We start from the raw sequence: 21,043 nt of genomic DNA, 5'->3' as shown, positions 1-21,043 counted from the left end.
CCATGAAAATAACAGAGGAAACAAGCTTTATTTTTTATTATTTGAAATTTTTGTGCGTGGTAAAGGTACACATTTGACTCTGGTTTTCCTACATTTCCAAGACAGAGTAATTTTTCTTTTAATCATCAGCTAAAGCATCAAGAATACTGTGGCACACAGGAAGCTAAAACTATACACACACACACACACACACACACGCACACACACACACGCAGACACTTTGATGCGCATCTTTCATCCTTGACCTTAAGGAGATAAAGTTTCTATTTAGCCTCACAGGGATTTTAAAAATACAAAACAAAACCAACAACAAAAACCCAAGTGAGATGCGAATATGAGAGAGTGCAAGGCTTACATGTACACAAAACATACAAGATTGACTTACAAAGATGGAATGTACAAAAGCTTTAAACAAAAAAAACCCAAAGAAAAAAGACTCACTTCTAGAACTGGAAAGCTGCAGCATATCAACTGGTAGAGATTTCTAACAGGGGCTGCTGCCATACACTGTGCAGCTTAGGGAACATTCCCATGTCATAAAGCCAAAGCAAGTGTCAGGGTTAAGGCTGTGTTGCTCACAAACATCAACTGAAGTGCTGTACATTCATCTGAAATAACACAACCCGTTAGGAATCTTCCTACTCTGTAGCACAAATACCTCTCGCGCGCTCTCCACAAACAGGCCAAAACAATCACTGCTCACAATTCTTGAAGGAATTTTTCGGTCAATATCACGATTTCATAACCAGTTGTCACCCACAACTGAATGTCATTTCTTTATAGCAAACACATCATATTGGGCACTTGTAGTTCTCATTATGGCAACACTAGATCCTTAGTTATAAAAAATATTGACATAAAATTGAAAGCCCTCTTGAGTTTTACGGAACAAAAGAGCATTTGCTAATAAATAACTCCATCTACATCAGGCAAATGCTTGCCTAAACCATTTCCCTTTTCTTTTTCAGCTTTGTTGTTGCTGATTTAGCCTATGTAAAAATCCCCTAATGTTTCTATGGGATTTATCTGAACAGATCCTTTTACCCTATTCACGAAACAATGAAAATACACTTGGCTAGTTTGTCCTAAAATGCTCCAAATTACACAAGATCTGATAACCATTTGAGATTACTTTTGAGTTGAAGATTAGTTAAATGAAGCACATATTTTTACCATTCATGCTGTGCTGCTAGTCAATTAGCATTACTGGAAAGTCAAGGAACTATTTGGTTATACATGAAATCTGGCAGCAGAATGCCTATAAAGCTTTTAATAAATGCTAACAACTCAGCAAATCAAGTAGTGCAATTTTGACGTTCACTTAATTGGATGCAAAAAGAATCAGCCAGCTTTTTAGAACAGAATTTCTGCTTTGGTTGCTCTTGGTAAGGTTTGTAAGCCAAGCATTTTAGCTAAGTTGGCTTCAGCAGCACACTGTAAAAGCAACGTTTTCTCAATTTCCTGGTGCCAGGCAGATAAGGTCAGACCTTGGAAGGGAATGCCCTATGCCACTGCATTTGAAATTATAGATGGCAGCATTTGCTGTCAAAGGAATTCCTAATTAGTGACATTTTTCAGGTGCAGTAAGTGTTGCTCTGGTGATAATGATGTCTGAAACCTCAACAACATCTGAAAACCCAAGCCTTAAGAAAAAAATCCACATCACCCCTCATGGCTGTTTGCTGGGCTGTACAGCTGGGGTTGTGTGCAGAATTCCATACTTAATCAGGATGCACTGGGTTGACACAGGTTACACAAAATCCTGGTACATAATAATGAGTGAAAGGGACTGAAAGTCTTCCGAAGAAAAGTGTATACATGGAATAGTACAGTCTTGAGTATATGTTTTGATACATAGGTTAGGGTTTGATTCCTATGATTCTCAGAGTTCCTGGCATCAGAGTGTTTGGCAATGTTTCCGGCGTGGAAACCATATTTAATAAACTATTACTATAAAAATCCAAATTTAGAACTGGATTTGATTAATAGCATCCATTACTGACAGCAACAGCACATTTCTCATTGTCTTTCAAAGATTTTATCTCAAAGAACCCATGCAACCTCTTTTCTTGCTTAATTAATATAGTTAAAAAGCTATGTACCTTTTCTTCGTTGATAAATTAGCCACTTAAGGGCATTCCGATGTCAGAAATAGTTTGTTTGCCAGAAGGTTGCTTATAAGGACACTTAGAAGGAAACTACTTGATCATTAGAAAATTTGATCTTCATATTTGTTAAATTTTGATAGGACAGTTTATTTGTGTAATGACTGAGATAATCATCTTCAGAATTTTAGGACAAACTCAGTTCGAGCAGAGGATGTTTTGTTCTCTTGGAAATAAAAGACTTGATTTTATAATCTCAAAAATGTTACCACCAGTTTCTTAGCTGCGTTATACAGCCCAAACCTTAACCCTTATACACAAAATATTTATTCCAATGAAATAAGGAAACTTTTCTTTGCATGAGAATTTGTAAATTGGCTCTATGTGCAAGAAGTAAACAAGGGAAATAAGAGGAAACATCTTTAAGAAACAGTGATTAAAAGACAAACTCTACATTTAAGAATTTTGGGGTCTGCATTTTTACAGGTCAAATGCATCTTTACAAAAAACCATTAGTTTTTCTCAAATTCATTGAAACAACAATCTTAACCTTTCAGAAGTAAGACAAATACTTATAACAAGTTATTTAACAAAGATTTCTTTCCCTTTTGCAAACATGCTTAAAATACTCCCCAGTACCTGACCCAATGCCCTTTTGTTTCAAGGCCCTAAAAATGACAAAAGAAAATCAGTACTTCCCAGGGTATTGTTGGCATTGGCAGCAAGGTCATCAGCCCCTCAAATGAGGCTTAAGAGTGAATACCACTCTATCTATATTAGGCTATGGTAGCAATTCATCTTTTGACCATTGGATTTAGAAATAAGAATAAAGCCAACGCTACTTTAAAAAGGACAGGTTCACCCTTAAAAAAACCCCACATTAAAAACAGAACCAAGTCATAAGATTGTAAGCATTCTGAATTAAATTAACACTTCAACAAAGAACATGGTAGAGAGATCCGGCAGGAAGAAGGAGGGACATTTTTCAGAGCACTGCCATTGTCAAATGGCAGACATACGTTCCAGTTTGCTGAAATAATGTACATTTACTTTTTTTTTTTTACATTTTTGTGTCAGTCATACATACATACATACATACAAATACATGGGAACAAATCTCACAGTCCTTATTTTGTCCTCTAACAAAATTCCCTTTGATGAAGGACTTCAGGAATTGGTTCAAATTTATTCTTGTTTGTAATGTATTTTTTTCTCATGTAAAAACAAATAGCTTTGGTAACCCTTGGCTTTCCTATACAACCTCTGCTTACCACAATTCCTTTGGTTGTATAATGTAGGTCCTCCGTAGGGGTACCTCTCTGGCTTTCTGTCCTGTGTGATGCTGCATTGAATACAATGAGTTGCCTTAAGGAAACATGGCAAAGAACACATAGGAAAGAGTGGCACACATGAGATTAATTGAGTTGACATTGTAATAACCCTGAACCTAATGAACTAGTTTGGTGTTAAAAGGTCTGCCGTTATACAGAACTTCAGCTCTCACTAATGTATCACCACAATTAAGTTTTTCCAGGGCTTTGGAACTGTCAGGTCTCCGCAAAGTCCTTCCAGCACATTGAGCAAGAGGCAGAGTGAAAAACAAGCACATGAAACAATCCTTCATTAATCCCATGAGCAGGGAATTTGCATTGATTCTCATAGTGCTAAAGGTTGAGCTGTGTTCGGTCTGACGGTTGGAGCTAGACGGATTTTGTGAGACTTAACCTTATACTAAAAGGACCTACTTGTAAGACAGTAAGACTGAAGAGTGTTAGAAGTGTAATACCTACCATGATAATGAGATCTAGGAGATTCCCAGGACCACCTCTGGGTTAAATAATGCATAACAATGATACTTCTTCAAATTTGGAAGCTCTGAGCAGGAGCTACCCTTTGCAGTCTTCAAAAAAACTTTGAGGACTTTTCCCAGTTTTTTCGCCTTAAACAGTTAATTCCAGTTCCATAAGTTGCAGTTTGCATTTCATATCACATTGTCTTTATTAATTGAGTTAAAGAGGATTTTGCGTATTAACCCTTACAACAAAAAGTTCGGTGAGAAACGTGAGAGGTGCAAGTCCTATGTAAACAAGGTAAGTTTGGAAATTAACACAAGAAGTCCATAAGAGACTCCTCCATTATTAAAAATTAATTCAAAGTAGGAGATATCCTGCATTGGATCTCTAGGACCAGTCTTTTCTTAAGAGCGGACAATTATCAAGCTCCAGAGCTCGTCACTACTGTAAGTATCGATAGACCTTGAAGCAGTGATTTCCAGAGTCTGCAACTACAACATGGCCATCCGAAGTAAGGGCCAGACCTTGGGGACCATAAAGTGGGTCAGCAGAGGTGTTAATGTAGGACAAAAATGATCCACTTCCATCAAAAACCTTTGAAAGTGAGAAAGCACAGAAGAAATGTTATGAATAAAAAAGAAAAATAGTAGACAAGCGCCTGCTCTCAATTGTACCACTACACTTTTAAGTTCTGAAATGTTTGACAAACCAGAATAAACAAGTGCAGAATCTGATCTGTTATTCTCATAATATACAAGTTTATATGTATTTTCTTATTAAAAATAAATAATTAAAGCTGCCAGGATCTTTGGCAAGAATTAACGTGCAATGCAATAACAAGAAGAAGAGCACCTACATTGTTACTTTTTATAAAAATAGCCAACTGTGGTACAGCAAAATCCACCAGGAACTCAACCACCACATTGTATTCCTAACAAATATTACTGCTGGGGCTAGCATGACTCTAAGGTTCCTACACAGAGGAACCCAGGAATTTGTTTACACTGTTGACAGTGCTTCCTGAGCACAACTCATAAGCAGCTCCCTCATTTTTATACTCAGTGAAAATAATACATATACTTAGTTATTTATTAGATATTTTTTGCCAAATAAGAATACTTGGTGATTAGGACCTGAAAGATAAAAAGAGTGCAACTCTTATAACTGAAAAGCAAAGTATTTTCTGAACATTTAAAAAAGATGATAAAAATCTGCATTTGCCTCAATATCTATTTTCTGAACATTTAAAAAAGATGATAAAAATCTGCATTTGCCTCAATATCTATAAAGATGATTTGCTTTTTTGTATTTTCCACCACATCTTCACTCTTTTGTTACGGTGATTATAAATTACTATTGTCTCAGCAATGCCTGCAAGGCTCCCAAGTCAAGTAGCTTTTGGAGAACTACTTGGAGACAAAAGCCTTGGTCACAGTAACCATTAGAGTTGCTAGTGGTCACACTGGGAAGTCCATGATTGGACAGCATCAGTTCTAAAAGCAGACAGACCAGAAGTGAGGCATATAAAGGGCTGTGTTAGAAACCACAGCACTTCTAATGCTGCTGACCTGTTTCTTGGGAAGTCTGAAGACTTCAGTGGACACAATTATCAATCTGTTAGTTTTCCTAATCGAGCACCTTTTAAATAATGAAACTTCTACCTGTATTCGGCTGTTTCCCCAATCTGCTACAATAATATTGCCATTAGAATCCACAGCTACTCCAGTTGGTGCATTAAATTGTCCATTTCCTTCTCCATTTGATCCAAACTTCAGTATGAACTCACCCTCCTGGTTAAATACCTGTATGGGTTAAACCAAAAACTTAATATGGCATCGTATCAAATATTGGTAATCTACTACTACCAGTTCACCTGTTAACAAAACTAGTAATGGAAGAGTTCCCAGGAACGCATCCTCTCTACACACACATACACAAGATGAGAGAAAAGGCGCCCATCCCTCCCTCCAGCTTCATTACACAATGCAGTATTTCCCTTCTCACTTAAGATCAGATTCAGACAGAGGTGGAGGGTCCTGAGAATCGTTCTGCTGCTTGTGCATCTTGAATTAAGAAGAACTGAGTGCAGATATAGCACTGTGAATCAGAAACACAAGTGAGTAGGTGCACTCTTCTCTGGCTTTCATAACCTAACACATCTTGAGAATCATGGCATGCTGCCTTCTGTATAATAGACGGTTTAGCAAGTGAATTCTCTGTGATGGTAACAAGTTTAGACTGCAGAAGGATGGAACCAATCAATGAGTATTTTGTCAGTGATCTAGATGCACCAATGGGACCAAGTGAGGTACAGGATGTGTCATTTACACAGTGCCATAGCCATCTCTTTTTGGTCCATCTTGGACCCAGGCCCAGCTGTGTCAGAAGGTCTGAGAGCATTCTTAGAGACTGGCTTTGGCTTGCACAAGAAAATGGAAAGACCTGGCAAGTGCCAAGTTCACACTGAAGTTCTACAAAAGTGGAAGATGTGAGGAAGTCATCCTATTTTTGGACACACACAGTGAACAGAGAAAAAGCATGTGGGGGAGGAAATCTGTGAATTACCAGACTGATATCTCAGTTGATTAAAGTAGAAAAAAGTCAACTAATTAAAAAAAAAACAGGAAAATAAGTGCTGCTGTCTCTCTGGGTTAAAAATGGAGATAGTGAGTGACCAAATGAGAGAGAAGCTTACATTGAGTATAGGATTTTCCACGGAAGATGCACAAAGGAAGCAACATGCTTGAAGGTTAGTGGGGAGGGAGGATAATGTTGTTGAATAAGGATGTTTAATTAAAAATACTGGTAGCAAGAAGAGGTTTGGAATCCATAAGAGTGAAAGTTATCTATTTATTTATACATTTCTTTATTATTTAAACCAAAATGTCCTCTCTGCTCTTTTCCCTACTATCTAACAAAGGTAACAGCATCATCCAGATTATAAATGACTCTCCAGATTGTCAACAATTATCTATACCAATTTAGAGAACACAAAAAAATGAGACATTATCCCAACTGGTACCAAGTTGTAAGAAGTTTTATCCCATTTTTATCCCATTGAGTCACACCAGAGACAGATGGGAATGCTCTGTTCTCATTAGGAATGTAATAATTATATATTCACGAAGATGTCATACTTATTACATCTCTTCACTTGCTATTTTTCATTTTAGTTTGCCCTTGTTGTTAACTCTCGCCCAGCATTCCAGTAACCTTGGCAAGCCCTGCTGGTGGAGGGGTAATTTATAGAGGCATAGGCCTCCTGCTGCTAACAATCTGCTTTAGGGGCTCCTGCAGCAGTCTTGGTTTCTTTGTTGTAATCCAAACCAGGACTTGCTACTTCCTTTCTAATTCCAAAGGGATACATGAGTAAGGCTCCTATTCAAACGCTAGATGATTCAGCACTGCTCAGGACTTGAAGGTGTTTGTGCTCAGACAGCCATTTCCTATTTCAGGTGAATACAGGAGATTTACCATTTCAGTTATGAGCACTGAAGACCTGGACTGAGGACTCATTTTTGTGTTAAATCAGAATATGGAGCCATTAGGTGAAAACCCAGGGATTCCACTGGTGCATGAGACTGCCACGTGCAGCCTGAGAACTAGAGTAGGACAGTGTTCTGTTGCTGCGTGTTGAGAGAGGGAAAGAGAGCACAGAAAAGGACTGAAAGGGAATGTCACAGCTTGAAAACAAAACATGCACAGGTAAGTAATTTCTGAAATGGCTTGTAGCTCCTTCATCTACATTTGCCACCAGGTGACATCGCAAGGTGTATCCTTGTTTTAGTTTATTGTTGGGACAACCATACCATCTTCTCTCGCCATGACTGTTTAAAAGGCTGTGAGTCAGGACTTCCCACGGGTGTAAGGACTAGTGGCCAGTTCTGCCCAGTGAAGGAGGTGATGGGTGAAAACCAATGGTCTCATTGGTTACACAATTGTTATGAGTACCAGGTTGTAAATGGATATAGTAATCTTAAAGCTTACAGGTATGGAATTAAAGATTGTTACTTTGCTACAATGTTATTCAACCAGAAACGTAGGCAGATTTTACTGGGAAATATAAAGCAGTTAGCAGACTTACTTAAAAAATGGTAAAGAAACGGTTTGGCGGAGAGCTACTAAAAATAACTAAGTTGATATTATTTATCTTAGGTGCAACTTATGTTTGATTATTGTGGCAACAAAGGCAACAGATTATATCTCCATTAAGCAATGCACCGCACGCAAAGGTCTCTGAATGTGCAGTCCTTACATCACACCTCATCCATATAGGGTATGATCTCTTTGTTTTTAACAATACCTTATTTTCCACAAGAAAATACCCTGATAAAATTGCCATTAACTGACAGTACCTTGACAGAATGGTTATGAAAATCTGTAACAATAATTTCATTGTTGCTGTTTACAGCTGCAAAATGAGGACCTGCAATGCAGAGGAAGAAAAAGTAATAATCAACATAATACCACCAAATCAAAAAGTCTGCTTAAATTAAAAACATTATTCAGCCTGCCAGAATATTGTACTTGGCTTCTGAGCAATAATAATCCATTTGGGAATGTCAATTTCAAATTAAGAGTAATTTCAGTTCATGTTTTAAGAAGCTTGGCATACCTTTGTTGTAAACACAAATAAGTTCTTTTTCAACCATCTTTCAGCTAGTGTTATCAGTAAGTCAAGTTCATCCCTTCCTCTCTAATACACAGATGACTATGTAGATATGTGCAAGACAAAACATGTAGTGCTTAGGCATAAAGTTTTGTATACACTGAAAACAATTCTCAAAAATGCTCATGTAAAGTCTTAATTGAAGCCTTCAATGCTTTGTGTGCTTACTGCTTACAAGTATTTGAGCAAACAAGTTTTAGGATAACACAAAAGTTACTTAGAAGAACCCATCAGGGAAACAAATGCATTTTTGCTTTACTTTGTATATTGAACTAGGTGTACAAACTTGAATAAAAAACAAATGGTACTTTGAAAACAGGCAAGTAACTGAATCAAAATACTTGGTGCCATTTTGAGTTATTAAACAGAACAGCATTCTGTTTCAGTTTTCACAGTACATCAGCATGAATTATAAAAAGGTGAAAACCTTTACACTGAAAATCTTCAAGTAATGACAAAAGTGATACATTTGTCAAATGCATCGTTGCATTAAGCATTTGCAAGCTTCTTTTCAGGAGGTTTCCTTACAAGTTTTAAAATTAAAGAAACTGGATATGCCCTGAAAATTTTGGTGACACTTATCTGCGTTACTGCCAGAGCTCTCATAAATTATACATATGGCACTGGTACCGTAAGACGTTGCAAGAGATCTCAAGTAGGATAAAAGCAGTGATACCATTGATACTATTTCTCTTACCCTGTTTACCAGCCAGAGCATCAGACTAATCTATAACTACTTATTCAGTGACCCAGCACCTGCAAAATTACCTGTATGTGTAATTTGGCATCTTCATTTCAAATTTTGAAAGAACAGCTATTGACTCAAAATACATGAGGGGTTTTTTTTTAACTTAATTGCATATTTTTAATTGCATATTTTTAAACTTAATTGAAAGACACCATGTGCAAGCAGAGGGTTGAAGGTAAGTGGCAATTTCCCCAAACTAGCATTTTCTGTTTGCATAACCATGCCTTCCGTATCTCACTCTTAACACTATCCCATTACACTCATTTTCTAATGGAAGCTACCACTTAGGGTATTGGCTAATGTATATCTGGTCACTGGAAACACAGAGCACTGTTTTTGAGTTGATGATCATGAACAGCTGAGTGTGGGTACTACATAGCATTTATAAAATGCTACTTAAGATCAGTCTTTCTTGGGTCACTGATCTGAAATGCTTCCAGGCACGGAGAGGTAGATAAAACAGTCTGGTTACAGCTACAATTGCAGAACAGATGTTGAAGTCTTCCTGACCAACTAAACAAATGGTGAAAGGAACAGAAGCTGTACGATTAACAGAACCTTCCCCACTACCCCTCCCGCCCCAGGAAAAATGAGTAGGATATAGCGTCTTCAATGTGCTCAAACATCATGCAAATGTGAGCAGAAGAGGCAAGAAAAGGGGATTTACATATTACCATCAAGTGTACCTGCAAACTGCTTGTCACCATTTCCTCGACTACCAAACCTGGTGACTATTTTCCCATTCGGCTGGAAGATGAATACACAGCATGCTTTGTTGTCCACCACAATGATGTGTCCATTACGATCCACAGAAACACCTTTAGGGCCCATGAGCTTTCCAGACCCAATTTTGGCCTTAAAGGAAAAACACAAAATAGGAAAACACGTTGGCATGACAGAAACAAGTTAGTACAGTTCAAAGACTGTACTACAGGCACACAGCAGGACAGAGAGGCATTTTTGTCATCAGAAGTTTCCCAGAGGGAAGTGATTGTTTTTATCAGCTGTTATTGTCTACTTCATAATTTTTTCTTCAACTGAAAATAAAGACTGCTTTCCATGTGTCCTTTCAGGAGTGGAAAATCTGTCACCTCAGCAACATCATCCGCCAACTCAGTCCAAATATATAACTCATGAGAAATATAAGCATCAGATTTCTGTGTCTTGATAAACTACAACATCAAAAACCTTCATAAATGGTTATAGAGCCAGCACTAGTGTGCCAGTATGATAGGCAGAGAGGCACAAAGGGCTTTCACCCTCCTATTGCACACTATTCCTCAATCTGATAACCTGATAACCATCTGGTTATGGAATGGGAAACATGCCTTTACCATTGCCTGCTACATCAAAGCAGTCAGAGCTCACTCTTGGAGCATCAGAGCTGCAGGGGGTGTAGGCTACAATGTCCTCTGTTGCCTTTATTGGGTGAATGAGACACGATGCAGCTTCTGAGTCCTCTTGGAAAAAATTTGAGCAGAGCTAAAGCTCAGGCTAACCTTTATGTCTTCCACCAGATCCATATGAGATTCCTTCACTTGCTGCTTAGACACATAAGTGTCAGCTGAAACCTACAGAGGAGATCATGCTGCCCAACAGAAAATAAAGTAATCTTTGAAACACTAAACAAATCAAAGCTTGCTCTTGTGTTAGGTAAATAAAATTATTTCTGTAATTTTAAATAGGCCTTCTGACTACCAAAAAACATCTGCCAGCATAATCAGCAACAGGAAAGGAATTGTATACAATATTCCATATTGTATCAATGGAAAAACTTTTAGTGGGACATGAGGTGGACCTCACACACAGTGAATTATTTGGAAAGGCTAGAGAGCTGTCAAAATAAATCAGAAAATGTTAGAAGCATTCCTTAGTAGGATCAAAAGTACTCCATCTAGCTTAGAGCAAGCGGAAATTGAGGCAAAGCCTTCAAAGAACCCATGAGCTACCAGGGCATATACCAAAGAAGATTCTAGGATCACTTAACAATTTTCAGCTTCCTGCTCTCTCTTTAGGCAGAGATTCTAAAAACTAGTTTAATCTACATAAAATCAGTTCAGGTTTGACCTTTCCGTTAAAAAAAGTTTATCAAAATACCACCGAATTGTTTCGGGGTTTTGTTGTTTGAATGCAGCAACTTGCTTTCTGGGTTTGGTTGGGTTTTTTTAAACAATGGAGAGATTTTGGAGCAGTTATCCAGGTTGGTTCCAAAAATCTTTTCTCCTGCCAGCTTCTTTACTTTACTGGCAATCCTCTGAACAGGCTGTGTTGAAATTATGAATCCCAAAACTTTCAGATCCTGCAGTAATCTGAGAGAGAAATATCCAACAAATCATCTCTTTGGTGAGGAATAAAATTTCCTGTTTCCATTGGAATTGAAATGAAATAGATACCAAGATATCTGGATTCTTTATGAAACAAGACCATTTTTTCATCTTATTGCATTTTCAGGGTAAGACAGATCACAACCTAAACCAAGAAATGTTTCTGACTTCTGTGCCACTCTCCCCTCCTTCCTGCAAGTAATGAGGAGTAGCTGAAACTCTCTTACTCTGTGACTATTAAGGTGGGACAGATTATAGGGTGCAGAGAAGATCCATTACCTAGCTCATTTCTCTCAGTTCCACAATGTTTTCAATGCAAACAACCATATTAGAATCTGAAGGAGCTCAGCTACCCTTAGAAAGCCCCATGTTCCATTTCCAGGGTACATTATCATGGGTGGGGTTGCAGGTAGAAATAGAAGCCATACAAAAATAAAGCCATTTAGGTCACCAGAGGCTGGCTGGTACAAAGTCACCAGCATTACTACACAACCTCTTTCAGTCTCAAATGAAGAAAAGTCCTGGGAGTAAATCTTACAGCTTCAAGACTATGCTTAGCCAACATGCAACAATCACGTCTCTGTTTCATGCTCAGGTACATGAGCATGAAATAAATTGTTATAAATTGCTAAATATTTAGGCAAAAAACACCTAATTAACTCAGGCTAAAATGTCCCCAGGGAAAACTATTAAAAATTACTTTGTGTTCATCAGGGGAAAGATATGAGCAGACCTACAAAATGAATTAATGTTTGCATAACAACAAAGCAGCAAAAACATAAATCAAATGCAAATCAGTAGATATATTTCCTTTGGGGTGATTAAATCATATTCCCTTCTTTCCTCTGGGATGCCTGTGTGTTTGTCTGCTTGTGCATGGCACCACCTCCTTACCATCCTTCCAGGATTCCTATGGAAAATGACTCACACTCATGACTACAGTGTCTTCCTGCCCATATAAATACATATGGAAAAAAAATGAATAAATCACATACTATATTAATGGGCACTCAATGCTGAGAAGAGTAATAAAAATCACTATTCTTGGGCCAGGATTTAAAATGTAATTTGCAAGCAGCTAGAGTTTTATGCCCAGCTGGAGTTTGCAGTGCTTTTTGCTAAAACACTCTGTTTCCAGTGTAGATCAAAATATGCTGATGACACATTACTGGGTCTGGCTGAACATATGCTTTGTATACTTTTATTTCAAAAGGTTTCTTAGAATTAGAGGTTTGATTATTCAAAACAGAACATTATGAAACCCAGTCCATCCTGTTAAGGGTACGAATGGAAGGCTTTTCAGACTTTTCTGCCATTGGAAATGAATAAAGTATAATGAATCATCTGAACTCTTAATACAAATAATGTGTTTAATTGAATCCAGTTAAGGACACTATGTCCCTTATTTCATAGGCTCTTATGAATTTAGACCAGTTTTCAAATGTGTTTATCAAGTCACTCTACCAGGGTGGAAAATATTCTACTGTGAGATATTCCTAGAGGTAAAAAAAAAAAAAAATAAAAACCCATCTAGCTTATATAAAAATTTGTAAAGACTTTTCCACTGCATGAGTGTTAGGGCTTTAACCCCACTACTGGAGTTGTTGCTATGTGAAACATTCATGATTGTCAGGAGTTATTTACCAACTTTCAACATATCATCTTTTCCTGTTTGAGAATTTCCCTAATACAGAGATACATCTTTCTCACACAATGCAATGTCGCACAATAAATGGATTTATCATTCACGTGACTGTCGTATTTCAACGGTGATCACTCCAAAGAACTATTCCCATCTGAACATGTACCCAGCTTCAAGCAGCTCCCCTCTTAATTCTTCTCATGAGACAAGAAAAAAAAAAAGTCTGATAGAGAAAATGTTTCCCTTCATCTTTTCTCCTCATCTAAATTTGATCTTAACTTGGCTTGCAGCCCTGTTTGGCCTATAAAAAGTTATCTTAGATACAACTCTTCAAGAATAGAAAGTAATTATCTCCTCAGGGGACCAAGAACTGTTCTTATGACTCTGGTCTCCAATTCTTTCCCCACTGGCAGAGGAGCTGACACTGCTACTTCACTATACATTCTCTCCTTAACCTAGCAGTTGGTCTTTTATAACAGTTTTCTTAAGCAATTTCAGAGTAATTTTCAGAGGAACTGTTATCCCCATCTTATAGATGAGGAAAATAAAGCACTGAAAAGTGAAATGGAAGATTACTAGTCACCTATGAGATCAGTGGCATAGCCAAAAACAAAAGCCCCAGTTCCAAAGAGCTTTATCGTTCACAGGAGAATACAGCCTTTCATTTTAAGAGACCTGTGTTTTGGTGCAAGCTTACATATGGGTTTGTCCACTTCTGCAATATGCAAGTTTTACAGCCTGGAGAAAATCATAGAATCATAGAATGGTAGGGCTTGGAAGGGACCTTTAGATATCATCTTGTCCAATTCCCCCTGCAGAAGCAGGAGCTCTTTCTGTTGCTACCAGTGGTTGAGGAAGGTGAAATTCTTCTGCCTGGCAGTGGAGGTTGCTGGGGTGAGTCAACTCAGTGCTGTAAACACGGAGATGCCTGGGCCTGACTCCAGGGGAAATTTGCCTTCTGGTTCACATGACTATTAAACTGCTGCTAAGGGGGAATAAATGTAAGTAAATACAGAAAGAAAGGGAAAACAACAAAAATAGATTAAGTTCAAAACAGTCCCCTGAAGATGCTGAGTTAAGAACTACCAGACCACCTGCATGAGAGATCATATACAATGACTCACAGGCACAGTCTTTTGAAGAGAAACACCATTACCCCTTTATCTATCTCTCTGTGTATATTAGCAAGCATTGCCCAATTTAATCTAACAAAATCCCCGTGAGAATTACCATTGCCAACATAGAAGAAATTACAAGGCTTTGCCCAGACTCCCACAGGCTACATCTGTTATATCTATGTTCTGTGCTTCAACTATATGATTATGCCTGCCCTCGATATATAAAATGCTTCTACAAACATTTGTATATTTTTCTCTCATAAATATACACTGTTGCATTCAATCTAAAATATTTTATATAATTGATGTTTCATCTCTCTTTTAATCAGTCTAGTCCCTGAACTATAAAGTCCAACGCATTAACTTGTATTAAACACACAAATATTGTCAACTTGACATGGCTCTTACAAGCCAACAAAAACATTGACTAAAACCAAAGCTAGGCTCCATGTCAGAAGAACTACCTTAATAGTTCATTTATTTCAATACATGTCTCCCTGCTGGCAGTGTGTAGTGCACAGGTTCCTGGCTCCTCTAGAGCCATGGCTTTTTCCTGCAGAGCTGGCACCCTCCAGAGTGCTGGATTCACAGCATGTCTTGAGAAGGAAGGAAAACAAGCCCTACACGATCTGTGTCTGGATCAAGCCAGTTCACGTAAAAGATGTTAATAATTATTTAAAATACACTTAGGCTACTCAGAGTATTTTCATTCTTAACTAAATTACTTTTTTTTGGCTTTGTTTTGATGTCTTCACTTCATTCAAGGACTTCGGTCAAAACCAAGGTCTTCCTGTGTAGCTGTACATTCTTTCAAAACTACTTGACAAGGAAAATCACAGACTTTTTACAAACTCAAGTAATCTCTATTTCTTTTTTAAACACATGCATTGCATGTTAGTATTGTTTTATTTTAGCTTCAAGTCTACACAGGACCTGGATACTTTTAAAAACATACACATCTGTTTCCCAGATGGAGGTCACTGAGGCCTACATAAGTGCAACTGCCTATTTGCTAGAGCATGTGTCACTTTGCAGGGCTACTCAAAGAACTGTCATTTCTTGGTACACACATAAGCAGCTCAGGATCTGAGCTTTTAGGCCATTAGGCTGCCAGAAGGTCATTAGGAAATTCCTCTCCAATGCACGACTCTAGAAATTTCCCTTCAGGTCCTTTGTCTCACTCAACAGTTTGCAATGCTAACCTGTAGGTGTTTTTTCTAACATGCATCATCAGACTCGGTAGCATGCATTCAAGAGAATAGCACCAAATGGAAGCAATAGTTAATTCTCTCTAGTATTGCACCTAAACCCAAGTAAAATAAATACTGCAGGTTGGCAAACATCAGTGTACTGTAGTAGTTGCCTTCCTGTTTTACTCCTATTAAAGGGATTGGAGTTGTTATGAAAATAAAATGTATGCATTTCTCAGAAGTTCTGATTTCTGAAACCTAAGACATTATTCATAGAATAGTAGGGATTGGAAGAGATCTCTAGAGATTATCCAGCCCAACTCCGCTACTAAAGCAGGCCTACCTAGATCAGGTCATTCAGGAACATGTCCAGGCGGGTTTCGAAAACCTCCAGAGAAGGAGACTCCACACCCTCTCCAGGCAGCCTGTGCCAGGGCTCTCTCACCCTTTATTAGTACCTTTCATTTTTAAAGTACACATCACCCCACCTAAAACACTCCTATCTATGCGGTATCACTGGAACAACACCCCAGTTGCCCTTCCTTGCACGTGCTACCAAAAGGACCATACATGAATTATACACTCGATTTTCTCATATATATGGAGTAAATAGAGGAAGTCATCATCAGTCTGCTTACTTTTTGCCTCCATATGTCACTGAAGAGCCTCATGTCCTCCTCAGAAGTCTTTATGTCTGTCTGTGTGTATATACATATATGCACACACCTTTCTATATAATCAGAACAGCAGTGATATGAAGGTTGTTGAGCTAGTCTAACTAGACTTAATTGTGTTAGCTATCCTTGACTAGAGTTATGGAAAGGCATCCAAGCACCTAGTACATATAAGTGTAAAATGGAACATATCATCTCGACGTGGGACATTAGCTGTAATCACACACAGCTGTGATCTCTTCCTATTAACTACACAATGTGGCTGTGTCATGGGTTTCCACATGACTACAATGGAACTTGGACTAAGCTACAACTAAAATATGCAGTTTCTTGTCAAAAAAAAACCCCAAAACCACATTACTTTGCATTCTTTTGTAAGCCTGAGAAAGCTCAAGAGAGTTCACTTGGTAACTCATACCTTAAATTTTCCATCTGATGAGAATATGCTAACCCATTTGTTATCATAATCTGCAATAATGATGTCACCACTGGGATGGACAGCCACTCCAGTTGGCCGCTGCAGCTGCCCAGGGGACCTTCCTCGTATGCCAAAACGGCTTTTGAACTGACCGTCATTGGAAAATATCTGTAACAGAAAGCATTCATTTTAAAATGAAATCTGCACAATAACATCACCCATTTCTTGGAGCTTAGATTTTTGCAAGTCACTAATGAGCACTATAGTCCGGGAGTTAGGAATCTGCAGCCCTTTTACATGGGGCTATATTTGAAAATTATATGCCTAATTTAAGAAGCTTCCTCCTGGACCCTAATTTCAAAGTAAAGAAGTTTTCAGCACTTACATTACACTGTTTCTTCAGTGATCTCAAATACTTTACAAACATTAGTGAATTAAGCTTCACAATGTCCCTCTCAGCAGGAATGAAGTGGTAATATTCCCATATTAGAAATGAGGAAACTTAGGCACTGATTGACAAGGCCACAGTCAAACACTAAATCTGTAGAAAATATACAAATAGAAGCTAAAAGATATTTTGAAAATTTGATTATTTGACTTTGGGATAAGTACTAGGCCATTTCCAGAGAGATGCTTTAAGCCAGGCAAATTTCATTCCACTGGTTGTCTCCCCAGGTCACGTAATTAGACACATTGCTTTGAAGTGGTTGCAAATTACAAAGTGTGAGGGTGCTGATGAATATTTGATTCTGCCTGTTTGAAAGCGCCTGGAAATGAGTTCTTACTGCATGTGGCTTACTGGTTCTCACATACTGAAGAACAAGCCACACACTGCTGCCTTGCTCATTGCTACCACATGGGCAGCGTGAAAAGTGATGACAAATTGTTAATGGAAAAAAAGATACATGGTAAGCGAAAGAAAAAACACATCTTGACTTTCACATAGGTTACAGAAGCCAAGAAATCATGGGCATCCAGACTGCTACCATAGAAAAGATTTGATCATGATATGAGAGAGAAAAGTCAATTAAGTAGATTAAAACTCATTTGAAAATTACAGCTACATGTTTATATTTGTATTTGCTTAAGAAAATGTATTTGTGGCACCTTGTCCTGGACTTTTCTTTGTAAACACGGAGTGATACATTTACAAGGTAAAATGACATTTACAAAAAGGTGTTTTTCCAGACTATTACACCACTTATTTTCCTCATTCATTGCCAAACATCATAAAGAAGGGAAATAGACTCTGATATACATATTAGCTATGGCATAGATCTGAAAAAGGTAGCTGCAGGTCAAGAAGATGGAATGATAACAGATAACAAACAGGTTGAGCTTCCTCTGTGTTTTCTCTGTCTGCTTGAATTGCACAAAATGTGTCTTTTCAGAGTACAAAGAAGACTGAAAGAAAAATATTGGAAGTGGCATATCCTCATACCTGTACACATTGATTGTTACTGTCTGCTATCAACACTTTTCCATTTGTAGATGCAGCTACACCTTGAAGATTTGTAAATTCCCCTTTGTTTCTTCCTTTGGTGCCTAAAATTAAAGCACATAAGAAATCAGGTTAGATGGGCTAATCAGTTATGATGGGAACACATGCATTTATTAAATCCTTGATCTATAGATTTTTATTTTGAAGAGTTCTTATCACTGCTCAACTTCAAAGAAACGTCTCAGTAACAGATGAACAGTTCTAAGTACAAGAAGGGATGGTTCTTACTCTTTGGCATGTATGTCACCTAAGCCCCCATCAACGTAATTACCTCCTTGGCCTTCACAATTTGCCTCTTGTGTGAGGGAAGTAGTAAAATTATTTTTCTTTTTAAACTGCAGATTTTTATTCAACTGAGAAGGCAATGAAAAGAGCAGCTCTGTGGTTACATACAGACAGAAGTTAAGATGTGAACCTGACCAGACAGCAAAGTTTTAGTACAATTAGCTGAATCTTCTCAGTGAAGTCACAATGTTGAGATAAAACATATCGGTCATCTCTTTGGATGGGGCCATTTCAAGACAGTGAAGTTTCCTACTCACTCATACACAGTTTTCAGTCAGGCTTAAAAATTTTCCTTAGAAGGGAAGCTCAGATGAAGAGCTGGTTTTGAATTTTGAGACATGTGGGCCAGTGAGACCAAATCCTGGAGTCTGAATTCTTCTGCAAAGACCTTTAGATTGTCCTAACAAAACAGTGTACACACACATTTTTACCTAGGACAAATGTGGTAGGGATTTACATTTTCCACAGTGGCTTAAGGGGATAAGGAGCTTTAAAATGTCAAATTTTCACAAAAGCTCATTAAGTTTAGGTGCCTCATCACTTAGATGCTTACTCAGAGATGTTCCAAGGACAATCAGACAGCAAATTGATGTCTTTAAGAGGTCAGCTCTAAAGTGACTGGTCCAAATTATAGCTGAAGCACAGGAACAGTATCCAAATTCCTGCTTTGTTTGTAAAGGAGGATCAAGGGTCTTTAGACAAGACTACAGTTATGATCTTGGACCCCAAGGTTACTCATAGTGAATTAATGAATTTTGAAACACAGGGTCTTTGTAAGCTGCTCTTTCCAACACTTGCATGAAGTGCTATTTTTCCTGGTGAAGTACTTTTACAAGCATTCATTGGCTGTGTATCAGACATTAATTGTTTTCAATATACGGTTTTAAATTAAAAACTTGTATTTTATTTTAGTCAGTACAAAATATCCTGAAGCTCAGTGATTAAAACTGTTCTGATTGTGACGCCAAATAGAAGACATACATATTAGCTCTAATTTGTATGTAGCTTCCATGAGGGATGTCTCATGGAACCCGTCTTTCTGCTGCGGTGAGGGCTATAAGATGCATATTCCCTGTCACTGGCTAACAGCTAAGGTTTCATTCCTCTGCATTTTGTGCTGTAAATATGTCCTTTTGTTTCAAGGCTTATTTTCTTGAACTCCATATGCTCCATCCTCTAAACAAAGCAAACGCTCCTCAATTTTTGTACTGCAAGGGGAGAGTACATATTCAGGGAACATTGAGCTACACACCAATTACTTTACCCACACTTGAGCCATTTCTGTGTATTCTTTTAATGAGCAGTGCCTGAGGGATGCATGCAGTATTTTTTTTCCACCATATGCTAATGATAAGTTCATTCTTTGCCTTTTATCCAGAGAATGGATGAAAAGGCAGAAACATTCCTTTTCCTACTGACAATAAAGGGAAAACATTTGTTAGAAAACTGAAGGCGCAAGCTAGAGCATCTGGAAACAACTAGTACAAACTTTTGGGAAAGTCTGTTCTTTACCCTTAGAAAAATGTTCTTGAAAGTCAGGGAATTTCATTTTTAAAGATAAGAGAGACCTACTCAGAGTGTTTTTTAGTGGGACCTTATAAACCTACATCAAAGGAAAAATATAAGAAATTACTCAGGAATGCCGTAGGCACACCTTGCAGTAACCTGAAGAAACGGCAATTTATTAGCACAGCACGCAGATGAAATTCAGCTCCATTCAACATCCTTGTACATAGTGCTTTGTAGCTATTAAACCTATCACATAGGTCCTAATTTGCACACAAGCCTTTATACATTCCCCTCTTCGGTGGCATAAATTTCTCTGAAGAAGAAAGCTGAGGTTAGTGAAACACAGCTCATTTCCTAACTTATGTTCAAGAGGGAAACAGACAACTTTGAACTTTCTGATTTGAATAATTCACTATACCAGCAAAGATCTGAATGCAAGCACAGGCAGTGTCAACAATTCAGATGATGACACAAAAGCCTGTAGTAAAGTATGGCTGCCTTTGGAAAAGCAGGCTCCTGCAACTGACTCTTTAATACCAAAGGTTAATAGCTCATTCCTGTAAGTAGGGATTCCTGTCTTATATAAACATTCCTGCCTGAGTGTCTACAGCAATTACTGCAAGATACCACCTCTATGTATCAAGGCACTCCATGCTTTGTCATGTCTCATTGGGCAGTCTCCCATCACTCCTTAGCTGAGGGAGGCACCAACATTTCAAATGCACAGGGCTAGAACCAAAGGACAGTTGTGGAATCCCCATTCCAATGCTTCCCAAGCAGCCTCGTTTAGAGATGAAAGTCTGCATTTTTTTGTGCCTATCTTTGCCCAGCCTTACCTTCCTCTTGTTCTGAACTACTGTGGAGCACAAAGGAGGAAAAGAGACATTTTCCTGCAACTTCTCTGGTAAGCTGCTGGAGATGGGGAGAGGACAGAAGATTTTTCAAAAGGTGAAAGCTGAACAGAGTTATTAGGAATCGGATCTGTCTCCCATGGAATAGCTCCTTTTATTGCATCAGATTTGCCTTAGTCCTATCTAATTCTTTGTGGTATTAGTGAGCGTAGCCTG

General features: G+C 38.1%; 1 protein-coding gene across 5 annotated transcripts in view; it reads right to left on the bottom strand.

Moving 5' to 3' along the window:
• Positions 1-9: 9 nt before the first annotated feature.
• The window catches only part of TRIM2 (tripartite motif containing 2), an 88,847-nt gene continuing 67,813 nt past the window's right edge, over positions 10-21,043 (bottom strand). For all 5 annotated transcript variants that reach the window (XM_061993003.1, XM_061993004.1, XM_061993006.1 and 2 more), the window contains exons 7-12: positions 18,123-18,226; positions 16,682-16,849; positions 10,002-10,170; positions 8,254-8,324; positions 5,560-5,700; positions 10-4,492 (exon numbers count right to left, since the gene is read on the bottom strand). In XM_061993003.1, coding sequence (XP_061848987.1) covers positions 4,340-4,492; positions 5,560-5,700; positions 8,254-8,324; positions 10,002-10,170; positions 16,682-16,849; positions 18,123-18,226 — 806 coding nt within the window. In that variant the 3' untranslated portion in view covers positions 10-4,339. The remainder of the gene's footprint in view (positions 4,493-5,559; positions 5,701-8,253; positions 8,325-10,001; positions 10,171-16,681; positions 16,850-18,122; positions 18,227-21,043) is intronic.

Source organism: Colius striatus, chromosome 3 (assembly GCF_028858725.1).
Source record: "Colius striatus isolate bColStr4 chromosome 3, bColStr4.1.hap1, whole genome shotgun sequence".
In the NCBI taxonomy this organism is placed as follows: domain Eukaryota; kingdom Metazoa; phylum Chordata; class Aves; order Coliiformes; family Coliidae; genus Colius; species Colius striatus.
Note: the sequence above shows the minus strand (reverse complement) of the source record. Positions and strands in the feature narration are given on the sequence as shown.